Raw genomic sequence first — 25,956 nt, forward strand, 5'->3', positions numbered from 1 at the left:
ATAAAATAAGGTGATGGATTTACATTGTTTAGGGCCTGTTCATATTTAATTTACTAAATTGAGCTGAACTGAACTGAACTGATTATATTGGAGCTGAACTGAACTGAATTGAGCTGAAATGAATATTTTATAAGAGAGGAAAATTAAGAGCTGAACTGAACTGAACTGATTAGAGCTAAACTGAAATTAAGTAAATAAGAACAGGCCCTTAGTGTTTACATTCAATATATAATTCACTTATTACTTGGCCATACAAAGAGTTTTAAAATGTGGTATATTTACTTCCTATTAGGTTTTGAGGGTTAGTTTGTTTAAAGACTAAAATTAAAGCTATACTTTGATTTGTTAAAATATAAACAATTTAAGAATATTTATGCTAACATTACAATTAATTAACATACAAAGTTTTTCATTATTATATAAAAGACAAAATATTGCAACTATTGTAAAAAATAGATAGTACTTCGATCATTCGATATATGTTATGAATTCGATATCATGAATAGTAATAGTAATAGTAATAAAGGAAATAATTGTAGGGCGATGCACAGTTAATTAGAAGCGTGTGTGACTTGTATATATGATGAACACCTCAAAAAGTCTAAACCCACCAAATTGGCTAGTTATGTAAATAGAAACCAAGCAAAGCAGGCAGCTGTAAAATGTAAGCCCCACGTTTTATCGTTCCGAGTTGGCCTGTCTATTGAATTTCCCATTCGCCACATCTCATAATATGACCCTCCCTCCTCTTTAACTCTTTTCTTTATGTTTTTTACCCTGACCACAATTAATTTATACACTATTATTAGCAATTTTAGCTCATAGATTCTTATTCTGAATCTTAGCTAACTACTCCATAATATTCTTATTAATTGGTCAATAATTAATTTACACCATTTGATTTTTTAAAATTCTTTTTAAAATTTTTTTAAAGAGTGCATTATACAAGAATAGTGTAATGGATTGTAATCACAGCCGTTGGCGACAAAATAAATTTACAAAGATCTAAATTTATGTTACAAATATCTTTGATCTTTTGACGGATCAATTTGATAGTAACTAATTAATTTTTGGTGCCATATTTTAAATTAGTGTTTAGATAAATATGCACGATAACGGTGGAGAAATAAACTATTGTACGAAGTATGATTTACTCTGTATTTAATTACTATAGATTTGCTTAGCTAATACTACATATTGATGATGAATGCAATATCTTGCAAAATTTTATACATGCAATAAGTTCACTATCAATTATTGCAGCCTATATAAAAACGTTTATCACATTTACATGTATATGTATGATATGGAAATAAAAGACCAATAATGTAGTAATGAGTAATCATATATATAAGTACACATATACTCTTATCTAAGATAAACTTACATAATTAAATTATTACTACTTCGTATATAAATGAGACTAACATTTAAGTTGAAGAAAGTAGGACTTTCGGTAACCAAACATAAAACATACTCCGTACTCCATAGCTCATAGCACAGGCTAATTATTGTCCAGGTTGTTGGATTATTAAAACCAAGAACAGTGAATGGTGATTGATGAAGGTTCCTCAACCATTCCACTAAGCTAAGGGTAGGTTTATTTGTCTAGACAAATTATTAAATAGCAAAATACTTCATACTCATAGCACAGTAAAAAAAAAATTAGTGGTCGAGGGCAATAATGCACGGCATGTATAATCAATTTGCCAAACTTTTAGTTACAAATCCTTACAATACATTGTTTTTCCTTGAGAGCAGCCCTCAACATGATACTTAGCTTGTAGACAGCTAACTATGCATTTTTATTAATTCATTTTAATTAATATTTGACTTATGTGAATATCGTAAAATTAAACAATGAGAAAAATCTAACAAGATTTCATATATTGGCTACGGTTTTCCTTCAAATGAAATATTCCAACTATAAATGACTTAAAGAGCGAATACAACATAATTGGAAAAATCTCTAGCCCGAAGATACATACTAACTACTACTAAGGGCATGTGCAGTGAAAAATTTTGTGAGTAGATTTGAATGTGCAGTGAAAAATTTTGTGAGTAGATTTAAACTCTCCTAATTTAATAATTACGTGTCATATAGCATCTATTTAGCAATGAACATCTATCATATCATGTAAATGATGTAATCTATGTCGTATCTTTTTTTTTTTTTTTTTTTTGAATAGATGTCGTATCTAATATGAGTAACAAATATATAGGCAAACTACCATTAATATGCTATTCACAATGCAAAAATATGTACACTTATAGTATCATATTTATAATTTAGCAATTAGAAATTTTATATAAGGTGCAACAAGAGATGATGGTGATGTTTTAACATTTAAGCAAACTACAATTAGTATGCTATTCACAAAAAATGTACACCTATCATATTCAATAATTTACGTAATAGTTGGTGAATCTTAATCTATTAATTGCGGAGCATATATCAATGTCTTAATTTGATCAATCGATAAATTAAATTAGATGAAATTGTTTGAATTTTGACATGCATATGGAACGTGCGCCCTGCTTAATTGCAAAATTTTGTTTACCGAATCTCATTAATACATAACAGCCTTTCTGATATTAATTGATGTGGGCAGCCAATAAATAATCCACTTGCAATTTATTTACCATTTCAACTCCTTTTTAATTTAATTTGTTGGAAGACAAATATAAAGTACGCTCACTATCATTTTGCCCTTTTATAGTTTTATCGTTAGTTGATACTTTCCAGTTAGAGCTAAATTGGACTAGTATCTATCTGAACATAGTATATCTTCTCCAAAGCATGAGGCACGATAACCGGAAAGTGACCTGGGATATGGCTAGGATTGGATCTTATTATGGGTTTGATTCTTTGAATTGCGAAAATGCCTATTGCTTTTTAATTAGTACTGTATTAATTAGTGAGTAATAATATTACAAGATTGAAGATTCCTTTAATATTTGTACTTAGATTTTAGCACAAGAAAATTATAAGATGATACTCATAATAAACATATATAAATTCATCTAATTAATTTGTACACATTATAGTGTTTTTTTTTTTTTTTTTTTTTTTTTTTTTTTTTTTGACAAGAATAAAAGGGATTTCATTAATAAAATATTGTCAAACGGCGCTTACCTAAAGGACTTTGGGCTTGTAAGTGGATGTATGCATCAAGATAATGCATGCTTTGAACCAAAACACATAATATGACACCTTGTTCATTGATCCAAGACCTGTCGTTGTAGATATATGAAGGTTAATTATATTTTTAGCTCCTTATTTTTTTTGGTCAAAGATCCGACATATGAAATATGACTTTCTTATAATAATGCCCACATTAAGAATAGTAATTAGATACATGCAATTGGTAGGAACAAGCATAAACGCACTAATTAATATACATAAATGAAACAAGTGAATGCTAACCAGAGACAAGAGGCGCCCCAAGTAATAAGTTATTTCACGAAATCAAGAAATTAATTGAATAGAATCAAACTTAATTTAGCTTAATAATAATATAATAGTGTGCGTAGTTCGTATTACTTTTGAAGTTAAAATTAAAGTGTACGTGTGGTGTATGTGCAGTGCTGGCCTTCTTTTTACGTAAAGAGGGAAGAAAATGGAAGCTAATTTAATTAAGTTCACAACTGGGATAGGTAGAACTAACGAAGGACAGTTAATATCTGGCCTGGGGTCAATTACTCATTTATGCTTCACTTTTTGTACATCTAAACTTTGAATATGTGCTTGTATAATATGCACGTTTTTCTCTTTTTAAACTTTATTTTTTTGTTTTGTAATTTTTACAAGTCAAAACAATATGATGACATAACAGCATATCGCAGCTGGTTTAATTTGTATGTAAGTAGGTACGTATGTGCGTGTTATGTTTATGTATGGAACCACGGAAGAAGCTGCCCCCCCATGCAACGTTCAATTACAAACTCTACACTCAAGCTGTTCATCAAGTGACCTTAATATAATTTAATTACTTAATTACTTCATTTTTTAATGTATTGCTGATCCTCTGTTGACACCACTTTTACTTATAGTTGCTTTGATTATATTAATTAATCACTTCAAAGCGTGTGCCTTATTACCTTGAATTGGAGGCAATCACAATAATTAGTTGCTTCAGAAACTTACATTTGGCCATTTCATTATCCCATTCGAATCAACCCAAGAATAAGCAAGTATATACGGATCAATATACCTTAACTTCATTCTGCTCAATTTATTTTAGATTAGTTGCACCATTTGATCCATTATTTGTGTCTCAATTTCTTCTACGAATTGAAGTAGACCTTTAATGAGGACTCTCGGGCATTGCATTAAGCAAAGCTCTTAACAATGGTCACCAATATATAACTTGCACCATAAGATGTATTATACATTGATGAATTCATACTATTGTGAGCAAATGCTCCCCACCCCTCTATACGAAGCCTACGAAGTATGCTCGGAACATTTTAACTCTACTAATTTCTCATGCCTAATAAAGCTCAACCAATTTCTAAAAATTAGGCTTGGACTTTCTATTTTTATTTTACTACTTACTCCGTATATGTCATTTCATGCATGTATATTTCAATCAAACATTCATTTTATGATTATTAAATTAATAATAAGGATTATCAAAAATAACATCGATCTAATTTGGTTTGATCTCCCTTACCCAGAAGCTAATATCATGTGACATATAACCAACGAGCTCAACCAAAAATAGTCTACGTTTAGGTAGTTTAGCTTAGATGCGGTGATGGTCTAATTTATTACACAAGTCTTTTAATTACAGCTTTGCTTAACTGAGTGAGACCAATTTATATTTTGGTATATGTCTGATCAATACCATTTTGATTAAAATTAATACTGTACCAAATTGTGCATAAAAGAACAAGTACAATAAATATAATAAGTCAGATAATATAAGTCGAATCAATTTTATTGGATGTAAATATTAGACGACTGGATTGATGGGTGTAGTTTTTGGTATATCTCTTCTACTTAAATTTGAGACCATGGGTTGTAATTAGTTGCACTATGGCCATGAGTTAAGATTTTGTTGTAACATAGTGGGCTCACAATATAATATTTCTAGTGTATGTGTTTGTTATAAAAATATCATTAAATATCATGAATAGGACCCCCTTCACCCCTATATATATAGATCAACTCGTAAGCCCATTTCTTTTCCAGTGAAACACAAAACCATAAAAACATAGGTAAATTAGAATCATCACAGAAAATACACAGGAAGACAATAAGTCTTCTTTCTCATTCTTTCTATTTTTTTTTTTTTTTTTTTCAAATTTAAATTCCAAAAATCCCTACATTTTCTTCCTTTAAGCTATGGCGGCTTCTGTCGATCGCCAATATAATCCGGCGGCCATGAACGGCGTCGTTCGGTCCCCATTTACCACCCACCACCGTTCCGACTCACCGGTTCGGGGCTACAATTTTAACAACCCTCCAAATTCTTTTAATAAAACAGCCGAAATAAAATTGATCGATAATAGTAATAATAATAGTGGTAGTAATAATCGCTATTATAGCGATAGTGAGGATGATGATGACGAAAATGAGATCAACGTCTGGAAAGAGTTGATTAAGAAAGGTAACAGCGAATTAGAGCCGTCCGCCATCGACACCCGCGATGAGGGGACGGCGGATCAGTGGATTGAGAGGAATCCTTCATTGATCCGTCTTACGGGGAAACACCCCTTTAATTCGGAGCCACCATTGACCCGTTTAATGCACCACGGGTTTCTTACCCCGGTTCCGCTACATTACGTGCGGAACCATGGTTCTGTCCCCAACGCTAAGTGGGAGGACTGGACCATTGAGGTGACCGGGCTCGTGAAGCGCCCGGTCAAGCTCACAATGGACCAGTTGGTTAATGACTTCCAGAGCCGGGAGTTCCCTGTGTCACTCGTGTGCGCAGGGAACCGAAGGAAGGAACAGAATATGACCAAGCAATCGATAGGGTTTAATTGGGGTTCAGCTGCCATATCGACCTCGGTATGGCGTGGTGTCCCACTCCGCGATGTGTTAAAGCGGTGTGGGATCATGAGTTGTACCAAAGGCGCCCTCAATGTTTGTTTTGAGGGCGCCGAGGACCTTCCTGGAGGCGGAGGGTCAAAGTATGGGACCAGTGTTAAAAGAGAGTTTGCCATGGATCCTGCTCGTGACATTATCCTAGCCTACATGCAGAATGGTGAGAAACTTAACCCTGATCACGGGTTTCCCGTTCGGATGATCATTCCCGGGTTCATTGGTGGACGAATGGTGAAATGGTTGAAGAGGATTATTGTGACTACCGCGGAGTCAGATAATTACTACCATTTCAAAGACAACAGAGTGCTTCCTTCTCATGTTGATGCTGAACTTGCAAATTCTGAAGGTACATATACGTATTTGTATATATATAATAATAATAATGTTATCTTATAGTAATTCGATTTCATGTTCATCTAAATCTAATAAATATGATAGGCGCAACAAATAGATCAAATACTGATATGTCATGGATGATGATGATAAAGTATCTATGTTTTCACTTACGATTATTGTTTTGGAGTATTGCTAATAAATTGAAATTGCAGCATGGTGGTACAAACCGGAGTACATCATAAATGAGCTCAACGTTAACTCGGTTATAACAACACCTTGTCACGAAGAAATCTTGCCGATCAACGCGTGGACTACCCAGCGTCCTTACACAATCAGGGGTTACGCCTATTCTGGTATGTTTATTTAGCCTTTTCACTTTGTTACTCGTCTTGTTATCGTGTTACCAAAAAGTGTAGGATGTAACTTAAGATAGGTTGTCGTCTTTTAACAACGTACTACACCTTCTATGATAAATTGATAATCATAGTAAATATTGATGATGTAATTACATCTAATTTTTTGTCGTTATACTTTATACGGTGAAATGACCTTTTTATTTATCGTTAAAAGTTAAAACAAAGTAAAAAAATGTATAGTGCGTGACTATGTGAATGAAAATGACAAATCTATACTTAGTATTTAAAAACACAAACCAAAATTGACACATGTCATCATTCTTTCTCACCTTTCTCTCTTCATCTCCCCCTTCTTATGTTTTCAAAGAAATTCTCTCTTCATCTCCCCCTTTATTTCTCAATAACTTTTATATTTTGTAATCTTTATTTTAATTCAATAACAAATTAAATTTCCTAAACCTTCTCCTCTTCTCATTATTCCATCTATCAATTCAATTTATTTACATTCATAATTCATTTCTTTAATTTGACCCCTTATCTTCCCCCTCTTCTTATATAAATACAAATTTTCAATAAAGATTTTTTCACACTCATTAAGTTTCAAAAACTAAAAAATTAGAGAAACGTCTCTCAAAATTCTATGTGAAATTTCTACAACAATGAGGATGATGATTGAAAAGGAAAATATTGAGGTGGCAAGAATACTATGGAAATTCCATAGGATGACATTTTTTGCGTGTCATGGGGCTTTAATTTTGAAGATATTAAGCGCAATATAAGAGACATATATTGGTAAAGACTAAAGAAGAATATCATGCCTTCACATTTGATGTAAAAATTGTAAAATTATATTAAGTGTTTGGTATTTACAAAGTAGTTTTTTATACAAATTGTTGATTAATATATCATGCGATAGAGATATGATTTTACGATTTTAAGCCATTTTTTCTACAACTATTAGTCTATTACCACTAATTCATAAAATATTATAATATGTCAAAAGACGATAAAATAAATTCATTCAAATAATTTGTAAAGGGGTTTTTTTTTATTTTTTGGTGACAAGATAATTTGTAAAGTTTCAAATAAATTTATAATTTAAGCATAACCCGTGCGTAGAACGGGTCCAATAGCTAGTTATGTTTAAACTAGGGGAATAAAGACACGTTATTAGACCCGGAACGAAAACCAGGGGAGGAATCTAAAATGCCTCATTCAAAAAGTCAATTGCCACGACCTTGGAAGAAAGTTGATTGTATAAATTTGATTACGTCACTCTATAATTTGTATAACATAGTATTCAATTAAAATAATAATCCTAGTTGGTTGAATAAAAGACTAATTGTGGTTGATTTGTTAATAGTATAATTTTGCCCTTTTAAAAGTACTAAACTTATAAAATTAAAGTCAAGATCGTGATTTGTGAGACAAGCTAGGGGCTTATGATTTCCTCCAATTAAGAAAATAGAATTGGTACTATCTTGTGCTTTTTGGATTTTTTTGACCCTCCAAATACCACTAGCCGCTAATTCTTCGAATAGGTTGTGTAATAGTGATACAAGTATTTTAGTTGCAATTTCGTCCCATGGAAAGGTCATGTACCTCTACTATGTTGAAACTAGTTGGTCTAAAACTAAAGTTTGTTTTTACCTTTTACTGCAACGCGTGCTTTAATGTGACTGTTTAATATTTGTGATGTTCTAAATTTACCGTTATTGTAAAATTGGAATAGGAGGAGGAAGGAAGGTGACCCGAGTGGAAGTGACAATGGACGGAGGTGAAACATGGGAAGTATGTGAATTGGACCACCAGGAGAAGCCAAGCAAATATGGCAAATACTGGTGTTGGTGTTTCTGGTCGCTAGAGGTTGAAGTACTTGACTTGCTCGGAGCTAAAGAGATTTCAGTCCGTGCTTGGGATGAAAGTCTCAACACCCAACCCGAGAAGCTCATTTGGAATGTCATGGTAAAAACTCTAATCCGGTTCTAGTACTTTACCATTTTCTTAATACTTTCATGTTAGTTAAGTGGTCCGATAATATTAAATTAAAATATAATTATTGGGACGCGCTTGATTAGTAACATGAATAGGGACAGATATATAATAAGGTGGTGATTAAGCTGTAATATTTTCACATGAAATGGCAGTGATTGTTGGTAAGGTAGTCCTTAAAAAAAGAGAGGGGCCTATAAAAAGAGCCTTTTCTTGTGCATGTTAAGTCAAAAAAGTGGCCTTTCCTAATTTCTACGGGTGAAGAGGGTTGATTTGTTTGCTTGTGTATTTGGCCCTACCCTCCCTCTGTTGCGTAGCTAATACTCGTATCTTGATTCCTTCTCTGATCTTCTGCTTCAACTTGTTAGTTGTAACATAGATAAACCTCATAAATTCATTAAAAAAAAATATAGAATATGCTATTTGCATACTAGTAGTATTGATTATTGAATAGTATATTAGTATAGTGTATAGTCCTCAGACTTTCACTTTGTACTTATAACAACTAGTCCACTTGTGAGCCAGCTGCATATTTGTAGAAATTTTTAACGATAATAATATTGCAATTTTTAATCAACATTAATTAAACGAGTTTGGCACTTTGGCCTAGAATCTTATTGGTGGAGAGTTTTATTTGGTTAAAAACTTGAAACTTTTTTTTACATGAGGGCGAGAATACAGTGTCATACAGTAGTTTTACCACATTAGTATAAGAAATATTTAATATATTTGATTACAATTAATAATTAGTGGAGATTCACACATTTGATTCCAATCTCTTACTTCCGGAAGTGGTGGAAAATTTGGCACTTTTAGCCGACTAAGCCAAGAAGGAATTGGCTTCACATGTTAAAATAAACCAGTGGGCCGTCCACCTACACTCTTAAATATCTTGATTAGTAATACTAATTTGAAAGATTAAACTATATATTAAGTATTAAATAAATGGTTTGGCACCAATTAAAGGGGATGTATCTTTCTTTTTCATTTCCATCTTTTCTTTCTCCTCCACCCTTTTCCTCTGCAAGTGGCCTAGGGTCAATATTCTTATAAAAATTGGCTCCATTACTTTAATTAAGCCGTTTTATAGCTTGAAAGTGATTAGTGAATAATAATCATAAGATGAATAGTTTTAGTTAGAAATTTTTTGTCGTTTTTCATTCTATTTGTGCTATAGCTGTAGAATCTTGACTGGCTTGTCACTTGATTTATAAATTAACATTGCATCTTTGACCTCTCCCTCCCTTTTTCCCCTTAACCTTGGAATAAAGTGTACAAATATTTAACTTTGATTGAATCTAATAATACTGCTAACAAACCTTTAATATAATCCAAGTTGTTAAAATCTTTGCATGACTTCACAAAATCATGCTCAATTTAGTATATGTGTATTTTTTTTATCTAATTGTTGTCCACTTTGGTATGTAGGGTATGATGAACAACTGCTGGTTCCGAGTTAAGACTAATGTGTGCAAGCCTCACAAGGGAGAAATCGGTATCGTGTTTGAACACCCGACCCAACCCGGCAACAAGTCGGGCGGGTGGATGGCTAGGGAACGCCATCTAGAGCTCTCTGACTCTGGTCCTACACTGAAGAGGACAGCATCCACCCCATTCATGAACACCACCTCAAAAATGTACTCAATGTCTGAGGTGAAAAAACACAACTCAGCTGATTCAGCTTGGATTGTTGTCCATGGACACGTGTACGATGCTACCCGGTTCCTGAAGGACCACCCTGGAGGGTCAGACAGCATTCTGATCAATGCCGGAACCGACTGCACGGAAGAGTTCGATGCTATACATTCAGACAAAGCTAAGAGGCTCCTAGAGGACTTTAGGATAGGTGAATTGATCTCAACTGGTTACACTTCGGACTCGTCCTCACCCGGTAACTCAATGCATGGTTCGTCTAGTTACTCCAACTTGACACCCATTACTGAAGCAGCCCCACTTAGGAACGTGGCATTGAACCCAAGGGTTAAGATATCATGCAAACTTATCGAGAAAGTTTCACTTTCACATGACGTAAGAAGGTTCCGGTTCGAGTTACCATCTCAGGACCAGGTCCTTGGATTACCTGTAGGCAAGCACATCTTTTTGTGTGCAAACGTTGAGGATAAGCTTTGTATGAGAGCCTACACCCCTTCTAGCACCGTCGATGAGGTCGGGTACTTTGATCTAGTGGTCAAGATTTACTTCAAGAATCAACACCCAAGGTTTCCCAACGGAGGGGTTATGTCCCAGCATCTAGACTCATTGGAGTTGGGCTCGTTTGTTGAGGTGAAGGGTCCACTGGGCCACATTGAGTACCTCGGTAAGGGGGACTTCACGGTCCATGGTAAGCCAAAGTACGCCAAGAAGCTAGCCATGATCGCAGGCGGGACCGGAATAACTCCGATTTATCAGGTAATGCAGGCTATACTGAAGGATCCCGAGGACGAGACTGAGATGTATGTTGTGTATGCAAATCGTGCAGAGGAGGATATATTGCTTCGAGAAGAGCTTGATAAATGGGCTGATGTATTTAGAGATAGAGTCAAAGTTTGGTACGTTGTTGAGAAGGGGAGTGAAGGTTGGCAATACGACACCGGATTTATAACTGAGTCCATTCTCAGAGATCACGTGCCGGCAGTTGGAGATGATGTCTTGGCTCTCACGTGTGGACCTCCTCCTATGATTCAGTTTGCAGTTCAACCCAATTTGGATAAGATGGGTTATGATATTAAGGAACAGTTGTTGATCTTTTAAGCTTAGCCTCTCAAGTTTTAGTCCAGTAAATGGGATATATCATCAATTACTATACATTCGGACATTATATTGTATGCCCAAACGGTGGTGCATACACAACACTTGGTATATGCGTACTGGGCGCCGACGTGTGTGATGCAATGTACGCGCATATATATTCTTCACTCGCCGGCACATGATGCTGTTATGCACACGCTGTTGCGGGTGTACCTTCGGATGTATAGTAGAATTCTATTACATTGAGTATATGAACATTATATTCCAAGTATGTAATGTAATGTAATTTGTGGAGCATGCATGTGGTTTTTTTTTCTAATTTTATTTGTACATATAAGCGCTCCATTAGATTGTTTGTTTAGAAGTGTTTTTTTCTTTTGGAAATTGGTTTACGGAGGATGAAGTAGATGGAACAAAGTCAAGTAGGCAGTGGGTTTGTTTCTTTGTGGTACGGTTTCTGTGTAAGGGAGATTACTATTCTGTAATCTCCAAACCATATTGTACTATTATTTGTCTTTGCCCCGCAATAAATGGGCAGTAAATCCTTGTACAATTGCTTCTTAATTATCTTTTTTAAAATTTTTGTATCTTCATTAGTTAAAGATTTAATTTATCCTTCCTCAAAAAAAAAAAAAAGATTTAATGTATCCTTCTCTGCTAAAAAGTTTTTATCAAAAGACTTCAACTGAGCGGAATAGTGAAAATCATTGTTTTGAATGTTGGTCTAGTGAATGATGCATCTATTCTATGATCATTTGTTGGTGGTAATACTATTCGTTGTTCCATAATTACCCCATTAATCCAAAAAAAAAAAAAATATGAGTATGTAGATCTAATGGGTTAAATAAAATAGGACATATGGAGGATAGACTTACTAATGTGGTGTGCGAATATGAAATGTGAGGGTGGCAGGCATAATGGAGTCTTGCCAAATTAAAGCCAAAGATGCAATCTCTTATTGGTACTTGGATGCAAATTGCTATTTAAAATTGAAATTAGTTTCACCATTGATTGAAATTGCTAGCAATTCTTCTGCTTGTGTCAAGCTTAGGCTTGATTGGTACGAGCACGACTAACTTCGCAAGAAAAAGACAAAAGAGTGACATACATAATACAGACTGCATAAACAAAGTACGTATTAATTTGATTGTTGATAGAATACTATTTACCAAAGAAAGCCATTCATACATACTAATAAAAAAGAATAAGAGTATTGTTTTATACGGAAGTCTATACCGTACAATTAACATAATGACGGAAGTTACCAAAGCTCAAAACCAATCAAGAATATGTACTTCTACTTCAATCCTTCGAAAGTGATTTATTTACGTACATAATTAGATTGACCTTTAATTTTTTAATTTCTACATCCAAGCCTGTGACATGACTAATGAGATTCAATATTCTATGATTCCTTATTTTACTTGTACACTTTTGGAGCTTACTTGTATCTCTTGTGCTAAGTCGATGTATACTGATTAATATATCATCTATATATACTAGATTGAGAGCATAATCTTAAACTCAAAAGCAATCTCAATTAAAACTACGTGTAGTTATAGTAGCGTGATAAACAAAATAAAATCAAGAGTCTTAACTCCTTATTCAAATAAAGTCGCATTTTCAAGTCATGATCTCAATTTTAACAATCTTATTTGTTTAAAGTATACACTAATACACATGAACTGAATAACATCACATCAATATTTTTTAACATTGATCTTTAAAATTGAATAACTTGAAGTTATCAATCATTATACGGAGTATTATTTACGATATAGTATTTGAATATTTCTAAAAAAAATTCCTTATTTCCAATTTTCGCATAGATATTAAATTCATTCAATATTTTTTTAATTAACTGAGTAAGTTCACTCAATATCTTAATATAAGTAGTTAATAATGAAATATATATTAGTATGTATGTGCAATCCTAATTAAGTGGAATTATTCAATGATTTAAAAATTTCTAAAGTAAGTATTTGGTGAAAGGACTTAATTCCTAAGAGTCATAAAGAGTTTGCATAGTACTCGTACAAGTTTATATCGAATATCATATACAAGTAAGTTCTTTATAACACATCTTTATTAAAGGTATGTAGTGCACAATATGTACGTTAGATATGTTCGTTGAATTGATTTGTCCTCTACAAACGAACCAACACAATTTATCTGGTGTATAAATGGGTTGTAATCCTAATTTACAAGTAAGCACTTACTATATCATAGTCAATGGTGGCTTTAGTACTATATTATTACTTTATTTATAAGGCTATGCTAAATTGCTACTCCGTAATAATGTTATCAATTCATAATTAGAGGAGAAGAGGAGGACGATGCTCCCTAAATAATTTGGCATGTCCTTTTCAAACTAAATTTAAGTGTAAATATGTCAAAAATATTTTTATTCATTGGTTGTCAATAATTTGTATTTTGTAAGTGAAGCAGACAAATGGCAATTAATTTTGTGTAATAAATTAAGAACGACTATATCAATTAATTAATAGTGATCATCATTTCGTTCATCTACAACTCGTATATAATTTCTTATAGTATCTTCTTATATAAAAATTGTGTATGAGGAAAATCAAGGAGTCACAATCAAAGAGGGTGGAGAAGTTTGGTTTGAGAGATCATAATTGAGACGTAATCTACATGTTTACTTCTCTAGCTAATTAATTAACTAACCCTCATCAATATAATATAATGGTACTTAATTGGCTTGTTATCACTGATACGAAGTATATGGTTTAAGTCTTTTTAGTAGATCCAGCAAAATTAAGGTCCATTTCCTAGCAATAATAATAACCCCCTTTATTCTAATTCTAACTCCATTAATTTATTTTCTACAAATACATGTCACATTTTCATTCACGTTAATCACCTATATCTATCATTGCTAATTCAATCTATCGTTTCAATTAATATATGCAAACACGCAATGATGTAAAAACATTTTAATTGAGCGATGATGTTAAATTGTTGGCAACATTAAAAGTAGAAATTTTGAGCATTATTGAAGATGCATAAGAATATTTACATTCTTGAGCTTGCCAGTACTAATTAAAATGCAATCTTGTAGAAATCTTTCTGCCTAAAAAAAAAAAAAAAAAAAAACATTTATTACAAATAATAATAATTAAAATACAAAAATCTTGTTTTTTTTTTTAAAAATAAAATTTACATACATTTGAAAAAAAAAAAAAAACATAGATTTGTTTTTATGCACGCAATAATAAGGTATTACGTAGTAAAATACAAAAATAGGACTTCGTAATTAGTCATAATCTTATATACAAGTACATTATATTATCCGCGTCCTTGAAATTTGGAAATGAAACAAAAAATGGAGGGGTGCTCCAATATTGTTATGCATTAATATTATAATGTTTGGTGAACGGAAGGGGCAAATGCAATAAGCTCAACAAGGCAGGTTAGCGTTAGACCCCCCCTTCTTATTGTTGTAGCCTTTCTCTCTCCTTGGCCCCTCTTCCTTTGTCTTGCTCGTTTTTTGGCTCGAAACCTACCATTTTTATTTGAAAATTAAAGTAACGAAACACATTTAAACTACTTTTATATAAATATTTGGTCAATTCATATTTTCATATCATTGTTAAATGTCACTTTCATATAGAGGCAATGCAAGATCTTCTCCTTATCCTTGTACTCCTAACACTTTACCAAATTTCAAGGGGATGACACAATATTTTTTGTCGTCTATCTACTTGTAATGATATTTATGCCTTCTCTACTTTTTTTTTTTTTAAGAGATAATGAGGCTCTTGAACCCCAAAAAAAAAAAAAAAAAAAATAAATAAATAAATAAAAAATAAAAATTAAAAAATTAAAAATCTAATAGGGAGTAAGGGTCTGTTCATATTTATTGAAATGAGCTGAACTGAGCTGAACTGAAATGAACTGATTAGAGCTGAAATGAATGTTTTATGAGAGAAGGAAATTAAGAGCTTAACTGAATTGAACTGATTAGAGAAGAACTGAACTGATTAGAGTTGAACTAAACTGAAATGAAGTTGAAGTGAAAAGGCCCTAAATTGGTTAGACCTCATGTACTAGCTGCTTGTATTTAATTAGTCATGTACTAGCTGCTTGTATTTAATTAGTCATGTACTAGCAGCTAGTATGTAATTAATTAGTAAATTTTGCTAGGCAGGTTTAAAAATTAATTAAAAGAGATGTTTAGTTCTACATAACAATATTGATTACTATCATTTTATGTAATTAGTATGTTCTCTTTTAAAAATAAAAAAATAAAAAAAAAATAAATAAAAAAAGGAGCTTGGTTATTGTGATGTATGTAAATGACTCTTTGTCTTTCTTATAATCTTATTCATGTAGATGTAGTATACATGAGAAGTATATGATGGTAATATCCAAGACAAATCACAAGATATTTACATATAGGTACATAGTATATTCTAACTAATATAGATATTTTGGATATTGATTCATCCTCTAAGCCACAATTCTATATTATTTAACATAATGATATTAATTATGTTTCCTCCTACTTGAATAAAAATAATATAGCTGAAATTGTCATAAAAAAAAGTTGGACAAAGTATCACATAAAATGACATAAATATAAATACATGATACATAGGCAAATATTAAATTCCAAAGACTTGGGAGCTAGAGGAATCAATTCAATATAATGTTAGAAAGATGCAGGTTAATTATATATTTATATACAAGTGTGTCTTTTATAACCAAAGAAATTGCTTGTCACACTCATATTTCCTATATATATGCGATTATAGTACGAATATACCAAGCTAACCTAGATGTGGTAGTTGTCTAATCAAAATTAAACGCCACTTGATGAAGTTTTTATAATTAAACCAACAACTTACAAATAGTCTTTTTTTTTTTGGGGATCATTTTTAGAAGGAATTAATATATAAGTTTACATTATTGTAATTTAAACTAGATATTTCGTTAATTATATTTATTTACTTGTACTTTTTGGTGAAAAGTACACGAAAAGGATAGGGAAGAGGTTTGATGACATTCATGCTGCATGCCTGATGCCACGAGCTAGATAATTTTACACCACCAACTAAGCATTACCAATCAATAAGCATTATCGACTTATCGTCAGTTATTTGTTTTGTACTGTAATAACATGATAATTTAGTCAATCAATTAATGATCGTCATTTAGGATGGTCTTTCTTAATATCCTGATTTAATACATTGAACAAAAAAGTACAGCACAAATTAATATTTCTTACATTATCTGTGTAGCAAACCTCACTAATTAAGTATTAATCATCTGTATTAGCTGCTAATCATTACTAGCCACTTGAACTAATATATACGTTAGCTTAATTTTTGTTATGGTCAATTTTAATAAAGTCGTACAAGTAGCAATTAAAGAACTAACCTATGGTGTTTATGTTAATGCATGCCAGGTATTTGGAGCATGTAGTTAGAATTATTTATTCAATTAAGAAAAAAAATTATATAAAGCCGCCACCTATATATAATAGGTACCTTAATTAATTATGAGCTCGTTTCGTGTTTAATTTGTAACCTGTATCAATTAGAGAACCAAATTATTAGTCCTAATTCCTTAAATCCTAATTAAACACATGTATATAGTGTTGTTGTTGTTGTTTTTTTTTAAAATCCTTGTGAATTTATACATTTTCATTTTTCAATTAATGTTTAGTTGAGTACATGAAAGTGCACTTAAAGCTAATTTTACATGTGTCTGCTGACTTCGCTCATATATGTAATTTTTGGAAGATTGTAATTTTTCCTTTTTTTTTTTTTTTTTAGTGAGAGGATTCTTTCTTGAAGCTAAAGGGTAGGAAATGGAATGTTCTTTCCTAGAGGAATTGATGTACAGATATACTCAATCTAGTGGGTCCATAACCTATAAGGCCTCGAGTCGATCGATCATCCACAAATTTACAAAAGCTGACTAGCATGATATAGAATAGTAAATTGAAAATTTGCATTTAATCAAATTAATATCTTTTTTTTTAAAAAATTGTTCCCTTTAACATTACTCATATAAATTTACTTCAGTTATCTTTGTATAATTCTTTCCCCATAAGTTTATCATAAGATTAACCAATACACAAAAAATGTTCAATCATGCAACAATTGTATTGCATCAGTAAGACCAGTATATTGGTTTTCTTAATTAATTCATTCGCAATCGTATATATTTCCACACATGCATATATATCTACTAAAGAAAAAAAAATCTAAAGATAGCTAACAAGACAACCACATATAAATGGCTGATGCAAGAGACATATACAGAATTAAGTCTGAAATCGTATTGTGTAAGATATTATTATGTAAAGCGCCATCACATAATTAAGAATGGTTATTAAATGCGATATGTTTGTATTATGCATTTACGATTGTGGCTAGACTCGATGGATCAGCTTTCACCATATATACCTTTGCCCAAATGTGGGGGAGGTTACCGTGTGACTAGGTCTAGGTGTATGTGATTAAATTATTAGCTGAAACTATCTATCATCAACACTTTCAATTCTTTGTTGTTGTTACTTTCAGCAAGCTATATATGCCAAGTTTCACTGATTTTATTGGCCCACATTTATATCGATAATCCCCAGTAGATCTAGCTATTTATATTATTATTTGAGTTTGAATAGTACAGTGTATATATAATATGGCCTTCACCTTTGGATGCTTTGAAAGGGTTTTTATTATTTGTACATAATACTAGTAGTCTAGTACAATTATTGTGCATTGTTGTTTATTATCAATGCGACCTTAGTAGCTTCGAATGGTCACTCAATATAATGCATGGAGTTGCAGTGTATCAGTATGTATGTACTTGCTCTTTTTGCGTTTTATTTTACCAGCCCATGCACATGCATGCATGCAATTGCCTATGCTTTAAGTATAGTACGGAGTACTCTTAACAATTATCGTTTGATTTATAACCATTAGCAGTGTGTTTGACAGTTTGAGTACCATGTTCTGTGCATTGTACTTGTCATTTTGTTCCTTGATATCATTTCGCTTGTTTTTTTTAATAACCTTTTCAATAAATCGGATTCCACGCGCAACTTATATTAATATGGCCAGTTATTATATCAATGAAATATGCCACTTGACGGATTGTTGATCATGGTATGTATTAAATGCGAGTAAGACTTAATTAGAAATTAAAGATTAGCCTGTATGATGTTTTGTAAGATAATTAGTTTATTCGATTATTTTGAAAAATAAGATAGTGTTATCAAAATAATTCAGAAATCAATACGACAATACTCTTAACAACACTTTATGATTAATTTCAACATTCAATTCAATATAATGCTTCATGTCTTTTCGTGTGACTACTTATTGGATTGCACAATACAAGATAAGAAACCTTAAATAATGAATTCAATGGCCATGAAAGTCTCTTATTGTGTTGTTCATTATATAATATAATTGGACTATTGGAGTAAACTCTAATAATGTACGTGTAAGTTCTACAGAAAAATAAAGCCAACAAATGAACATAATATCTTATCATATTAAAATGCAATGGACTTTGAGGGCTCAAAGGGGCCAAGCAAATTGAGAAATGATCATATCATAAATCTTCTGGAAAAAAATGGACACACTTTATATAAATAATGTGGTTTGAACTGCCAAGTGCCTTAGATGTAACATGCACTATAAGTATGGAGATTGGAGAAGAAGCTAAGACTTTAGCAGTCTGACAACACAGAGAACGAATTGAACATAGTCACAAATAAATATTACATATAATGTGAAAATGTACTGACAATTTTAGTCGACGTAATCTTAAATTGTAACTTGCTTTTGTTAAAACAGACATTGCAATGTAGGAAGAGCCAACTTCAATACTCTCATTTTGACAATGACATCTGCTTTGTAGTTTTTGTGAGCTTGTGAAGACCACACTCACCAACCCAAAGTTGTGGCATAGAGCCAACAGTATAATTACTACGTCACCGTTTCACTAAAATTGTAACATTATTGTATCACTATAATTATAACACTGATTGAAAATGCAAGAGCTTTTTGGTTAAAATGTTACAATTTTAGTGCAACAAAGGAAGTAAATGGACATAGAGCATAGACAATTAGACACATTATTTTATGTTATAGCTTTAGTAAGTAATAAAAAATAGATTGATTGAATCCCACAAATTTACATAGGAAAAAGAGTATGCTATAGATAAATTAAGGGAAGTGGGTTCTACGAGATGGACAGATCAAGGATTGCTATTGTACGAATAGATCAATGATCGAAGAGGTAAATTTGTTCGTAAGCTGATTGAAATTAAAAGAGATTACTCCGTACCATTTTAAAATGGAGAGAATATAAGATAGCTAAAATTTAATTATAAGATAAGGAATGTTAAAGCTTAACTTTATTGCCACAAATACAATTTAGAGATACCAAGCCATTTAGTAGTTGACAGTGACTTGATACTTTGGTGACAAATTCTGATGCCCATACTAATTTCGATTGAATTGGCAACAATCATAACAGACTACTAACATGGCCACAAAGAAAAATGCGAAAGGAAGCCCATTGCTGGCCTTCAGCGAAATGGGCCTATGCAAAGAAATTTTAGCCAATGGGCTTTACCAAGGTTGTTAACACTTTTTCTTTATTGACATATATCTCAAGTTACGCACAAGAATAGGACACCAACAATAACATTCCATATTCATATTTTCAGTCATCTAGTTGTCTTAGCCTCCACCAAAATGTTTCGAGTTTGATGCAAGCGTTTCATGCCATTGTCTCTAACAATAGTGTTCACATGACGTCATGACTGAAGCTGGGCTAGCAGCATGGTGTAATACACGTAATCGAAGCGAATTAGGAGGTGTTGGGAGCTGGTGTTGGAATTTCACGGAACACTACGGGATAATTCTCGGGATCGTATAATATTGTGTGGACCCATATATGACCAATATCCGGCAACGTAAAGGCCCCGTGAAAGCTTATAGTCAATACAAGAGGCATGTACGAAAACGGGTAAAATGACCATTTAAAGGCAAATAGGAAGGTTCCACCCAACCAATTGACCCTAAAGCTGTCAAAACTTGACCCGACTCGAGGACCCGACTCGAGAACCCGACCTTAACTTAAAATGATCTGAACTCAAACAATGGAGTGGATAATAGCCTTCAATTTTGCCACTTTTTGCCACCAGGCACCAAAACCTCAAAATTTCCTTAAAAAACGTGGATTATAGCCTACAATTTTGTAAATTTTTTTGACCTTTTTTCGCCCGAAAATAAAATTTGCCGACATGTCTACCATGGTCCCTAATACCCTCCAAGATTTCATTTAGGTCAGTGGAACCATCCAATATGCCCTTAAAAAGCCATTTTACCTGTTCATGATTTTAAGTGATTTCGTAAACTCAAGCCTACCACGGACGTTTATGACAACATATAATGATCATATGTGGTTTCAAACAAAATTATATGACCCCGAGATGTATCTCTTAGGGTCTCAAAACTTTTCGCCACCGGGCCCCAAAACCTAAAAATTTCCTCAAAAAACGTGGATTATAGCCTTCAATTTTGTAATTTTTTGACCTATTTTCGCTTGGAACTAAAAATTTTCAAGATGTTTACCATGGTCCCTAATACTCTCCAAGAGTACAAATCAGTCGGTGGAACCATCAAATAGGCCCTTAAACGGTCATTTTGCCTGTTCACAACTTACAATGATTTCGTAAACTCAAGTCTACCACAAACGTTTATGACAACATATAATGATCATATAAGGTTTCAAACGACATTATATAACACGAGATGTATCCCATAGGGTTTAAAGACTTTTCGCCACCATGACCTAAAACCTCAAAATTTCCTCAAAAAACGTGGATTATAGCCTTCAGTTTTGTTATTTTTTGAACATTTTTTGTCCGAAAATAAAAATTGTCGTGATGTTTACCATGGTCCCTATTCCCTAGTACCCTCCGAGAGTACAATTGGGTCGGAGGAACCATTCAATATGCCCTTAAACGGTCATTTTACCTGTTCACAACTTGTAGGGATTTCGTAAACTCAAGCCTACCACGGACGTTTATGACAACATATAATGATCATATAAGGATTCAAACGACATTATATAACCACGAGATGTATTTCTTAGGGTTACAAGGATTTTCGCCACCGTGCCCCGAAACCTCAAAATTTCCTCAGAAAACGTGGATAATAGCCTTCAATTTTTGTTATTTTTTGAACTTGTTTCGCCCGGAAATAAAAAATTGTCGTGATGTTTACCATGGTCCCTGATACCATTCAAGAGTCAAATTGGGCCGGTGGAACCATCCAATATGCCCTTAAACGATCATTTTAGCCGTTCACAACCTTAAGTGATTTCGTAAACTCAAGCCTACCATGGAAGTTTATGACAACATATAATAATCATATATGGTTTCAAACGGCATTATATAACCCCGAGATGTATCCCTTAGGGTTTTAAGGCTTTTCGCCACTTGGCCCCGAAATGTCAAAATTTCCTTAAAAAACGTGGATTATAGCCTTCAATTTTGTAATTTTTTGACCTTTTTTCATTCACCCGGAAATAAATATTGCCGAGATGTTTACCATGGTCCCTAATATCCTCCTGGAGTCAAATTAGGTCGGTGGAACCATCCAATATGCCCTTAAACGGTCATTTTCCCCGTTCACAACTTGAAGTGATTTTGTAAACTTAAGCTTTCCACTGACGTTTATCACAACATATAATGATCATATATGGTTTCAAACGGCATTATTTTTCCCCGAGATGTATCTCTTAGGATCTCAAGGCTTTTCGCTACAGGTCTCTTATCCTCAAAACTTCCTTAAAAAGCGTGAATTATAGCCTTTAATTTTGTAATTTTTTGACCTTTTTTCGCCCGTAAATAAAAAATTACAAAGACGTTTACCATTGTCCCTAATACCCTCCGGGGGTCCAATTGAGTTGGTGGAACCATCCAATATGCCCTTAAACGATCATTTTACCCGTTCACAACTTGTAGTGATTTCGTAAACTTAAGCCTACCACGGACGTTTATGACAACATATAATGATCATATATGGTTTCAAACGAAATTATATGACCCCGAGATGTATCCCTTAGGGTTTTAAGGCTTTTCGCCACCGGGCCCTGAAACCTAAAAATTTTCTCAAAAAGCGTGGATTATACCCTTCAATTTTGTAATTTTTTTGACCTTTTTTCGCTCGGAACTAAATTCTAAAGATGTTTACCATGGTCCCTAATAGCCTTCGGGAGTCCAATTGAGTCGGCGGAACCGTCCAATATGCCTTTAAACGGTCATTTTAGCCGTTCACAACTTGCAGTGATTTCGTAAACTCAAACCTACCACGGACGTTTATGACAATATATTATGATCATATAAGGTTTCAAACGACATTATATAACCCCAAGATGTATCCCTTAGGGTTTCAAGGTGGTTTTCGCCACAGGGCCCCGAAACCTCAAATTTTCCTCAAAAGCGTGGATTATAGCCTTTAATTTTGTAATTTTTTGACCTTTTTTGCCCGCAAATAAAAATTGCTGAGATGTTTACCATGGTCCCTAATATCCTCTGGGAGTCAAATTGGGTCGGTGGAACCGTCCAATATGCCCTTAAACGATAATTCTTCCCGTTCACAACTTGAAGTGATTCGTAAACTCAAGCTTATCACGTACGTTTATGACAACATATAATGATCATATATGGTTTCAAAGGCATTATAAGACACTGAGATATATTCCCTATGGTCTCAACACTTTTCGCCACCGGACCCCAAAATCTCAAAATTTCCTAAAAAAACGTGGATTATAGCCTTCAATATTGTAATTTTTTGTCCTTTTTTCGCCCGGATATAAAAATTGGTGAGATGTTTCCCATGGTCCCTCTAATACCTTTCAAGAGTCCAATTGGATCGATGGAACCATCCAATATGCCCTTAAACGGACATTTTACCCGTTCACAACTTGCACCGATTTTGTAAACTCTAGCCTACCGCGGACGTTTATGACAACATATAATGATCATATATGGTTTCAAACGTCATTATATGACACCGAGATATATCCTCTAGGGTCTCAATACTTTTGGCCACCGGGCCCCGAAATCTAAAAATTTCCTCAAAAAGTGTGGATTATAGCCTTCGATTTTGTAATTTTTTGACCTTTTTTCGCCCAAAAATAAAAATTGCCGAGATGTTTACCATGGTCCTTAATAGCCTCTAGGAGTCCAATTGAGTCGGTGGAACCATCCAATATGTCCTGAAATGATCATTTTACCCGTTCGCAACTTACACCGATTTTGTAAACTCAAGCCTACCACGGACGTTTATGACAACATATAATGATCATATATGGTTGCAAATGACATTATATGACCCCGAGATGTATCCCCAAAGATCTCAACGCATTTTTTACTAATGGTCCTGAAGAACAATTCTATAAGTTGTTGAGCCCTACACCAAAAATTTGTACAATTTTATGGGTTGATTAAATTATGTTATACTATTGGGCATTTGGGCCCATAAGAACAAAGTTCCATGCCAAATAACTATATAGCCCACTAAATTTACAATACAATGGACTAATAGAACCAACTACGAGGTCTACCGTCTACGACTACATCTGTCTTGTTTCAGATTGACTTTTGGTGCCTTAATATAACACGCAATGGCCTACCATTTGACAAAAATGCTACTCGTAACTTCGCAATTAAAAAGATAAGCATGAACCAACTCCTTAATGTGGCGGTAGCCTTTTAACTTAGTGTGTTTGCCATTAAGTGCACATTTGTACTACACTAAGCTACATACACATCTCTCTTCTACCAACCCCAATTTCAAACACCAACTTTCACACCTTCATCTTCCATGGCTAACCACCGAGACAACGGAAACTCGGGTTCGGGAGGTCCTAACATGAGGTGGAGCCAAGGAGCTGCCTCGGATGGCAGCTGGGCATACAGTTGGGGGGCTGGTTCGGTCCCAGGTGGCCCTAGCTTTGGTTATGGGTCAGGTTCAGCGACATCAGATGGTGGCAGCGGTAGTGGGTTTGGGTTTGGGTACGGTTGGGGTGGTGAACTTGGTTCAGGTCCAGCTCGTCCAAGACAAAACCATAATGAAGGGTTTGGTGAATTTGGTCAATCACATATGCCACCATTTGGGGCTAGGTTCTATTATGGTATGCCATTTACCAACTTTTATAGGGGGCCGATGTTCGGACCACCTAGACCGCAACATGCATATGATAATGGTGGACGAGGTAGACAAAGAGGTGGTGCTTAGCCGCTTAGGCTAGCTAGCTAGTTCAGTTACAACACACAATAATCAACATATAGTGAATGTGTTATATGTAGATCGATAATGCTTAGGTTACTTGTTCATCTATATCAATAAGGTTGATGCACTATGTTATTAGTTAGTAGTATGAACTACAAAGTATGTAAGTACTCGTAGTAGTTACACACACAATATCCTAGTTCTTCACATGAACGATTGATTAATAAGAATAAACAACCTTTTTATTATCATGGAATGCATCCCCCATTGTTATTGAAATTTCAATACCAAGGTTTTAAACTTTGTGTATTATAACTTTTGATTTTAGAAAATTATTAACATTTTTTTTACTTGAAAAATAAAGCGGTTAAGGTGTATCTCATGGAACTCATGAGACCCAAGGAGAGCACTTGTGTGATTAAAATTTTCGAATATGTCTATTAATTATCAATTTAATTTGCTAAGAACATGTCTCTGAACATTGACTCAAGGTCATCCCGGACCTTTACGTGATCAAGTAATGAGCATATGTGGTTTCAAACAACCTTTTTATGACCAATGAATTTATCCATCATCATCCAAGAGTTTTCGATACTAAGCTTTGAAATTTTTATATACTAATTAGTTGTTTATTACATTCTTAGAGAAAAATCCACCTTTATAGTTGGATTTAGATATAAGTTGATGTGTTTTCCATGGATCACTCAAGACTCTGGGAGGCTACTAGAGCGGCTAGCTTCATCTATTTTGTCTCATTAAATCAAGTTATCTAAATATGAACATGTATAAATGTATTAGCTTATTGCCTCAGGGCCATCCAAGCCTTTGTGTGACCTAATTAATTAATATAGTATACTAATAGATATGGATTTTTTTTTTTTTTAATTTACAAGTATTGAGAGTACATTGTCGTAAACATTGTAACCAAAGGTAACAACAGTAGCTTATAGGCAATCAAATTCATATCAGACAATTTATCTGTTAATCCAGTACAAACAACTTAGGGCCTGTTCACATTTACTTAATTTCAGTTCAGTTCAGTTCAGCTCTTAATTTCCCCTCTCACATAAAATATTCATTTCAACTCAATTCAATTCAGTTCAGTTCAATTCAGCTCCAATTAGTTCAGTTCAGCTCAACTCAGTTCAGTAAATGTGAACCGACCCTTAATTAAACA

The 25,956-nt window shown here is 33.5% G+C and overlaps 1 protein-coding gene across 1 annotated transcript; it reads left to right on the forward strand.

Moving 5' to 3' along the window:
• The first annotated feature begins 5,181 nt into the window (after nucleotides 1-5,181).
• LOC145614665 (nitrate reductase [NADH]-like) lies at nucleotides 5,182-12,040 on the forward strand. Its single transcript, XM_081669734.1, has 4 exons — nucleotides 5,182-6,401; nucleotides 6,604-6,744; nucleotides 8,480-8,712; nucleotides 10,168-12,040. The coding sequence occupies exons 1-4, from the start codon at nucleotides 5,351-5,353 to the stop codon at nucleotides 11,488-11,490; spliced, it is 2,748 nt and encodes a 915-aa protein (XP_081525860.1). The 5' UTR covers nucleotides 5,182-5,350; the 3' UTR covers nucleotides 11,491-12,040.
• Nucleotides 12,041-25,956: the final 13,916 nt, after the last annotated feature.

The sequence above is a fragment of the Chenopodium album genome, chromosome 25 (genome assembly GCF_948465745.1).
Source record: "Chenopodium album chromosome 25, dcCheAlbu1.1, whole genome shotgun sequence".
NCBI lineage: Eukaryota > Viridiplantae > Streptophyta > Magnoliopsida > Caryophyllales > Amaranthaceae > Chenopodium > Chenopodium album.

Coding starts and splice junctions, on each gene's coding strand:
- LOC145614665 (XM_081669734.1), top strand. CDS start 5,351: ATGGCGGCTTCTGTCGATCGCCAATATAATCCGGCGGCCATGAACGGC. Junction 6,402..6,603: donor TGAACTTGCAAATTCTGAAG/GTACATATACGT, acceptor TTGAAATTGCAG/CATGGTGGTACAAACCGGAG. Junction 6,745..8,479: donor CAGGGGTTACGCCTATTCTG/GTATGTTTATTT, acceptor AAATTGGAATAG/GAGGAGGAAGGAAGGTGACC.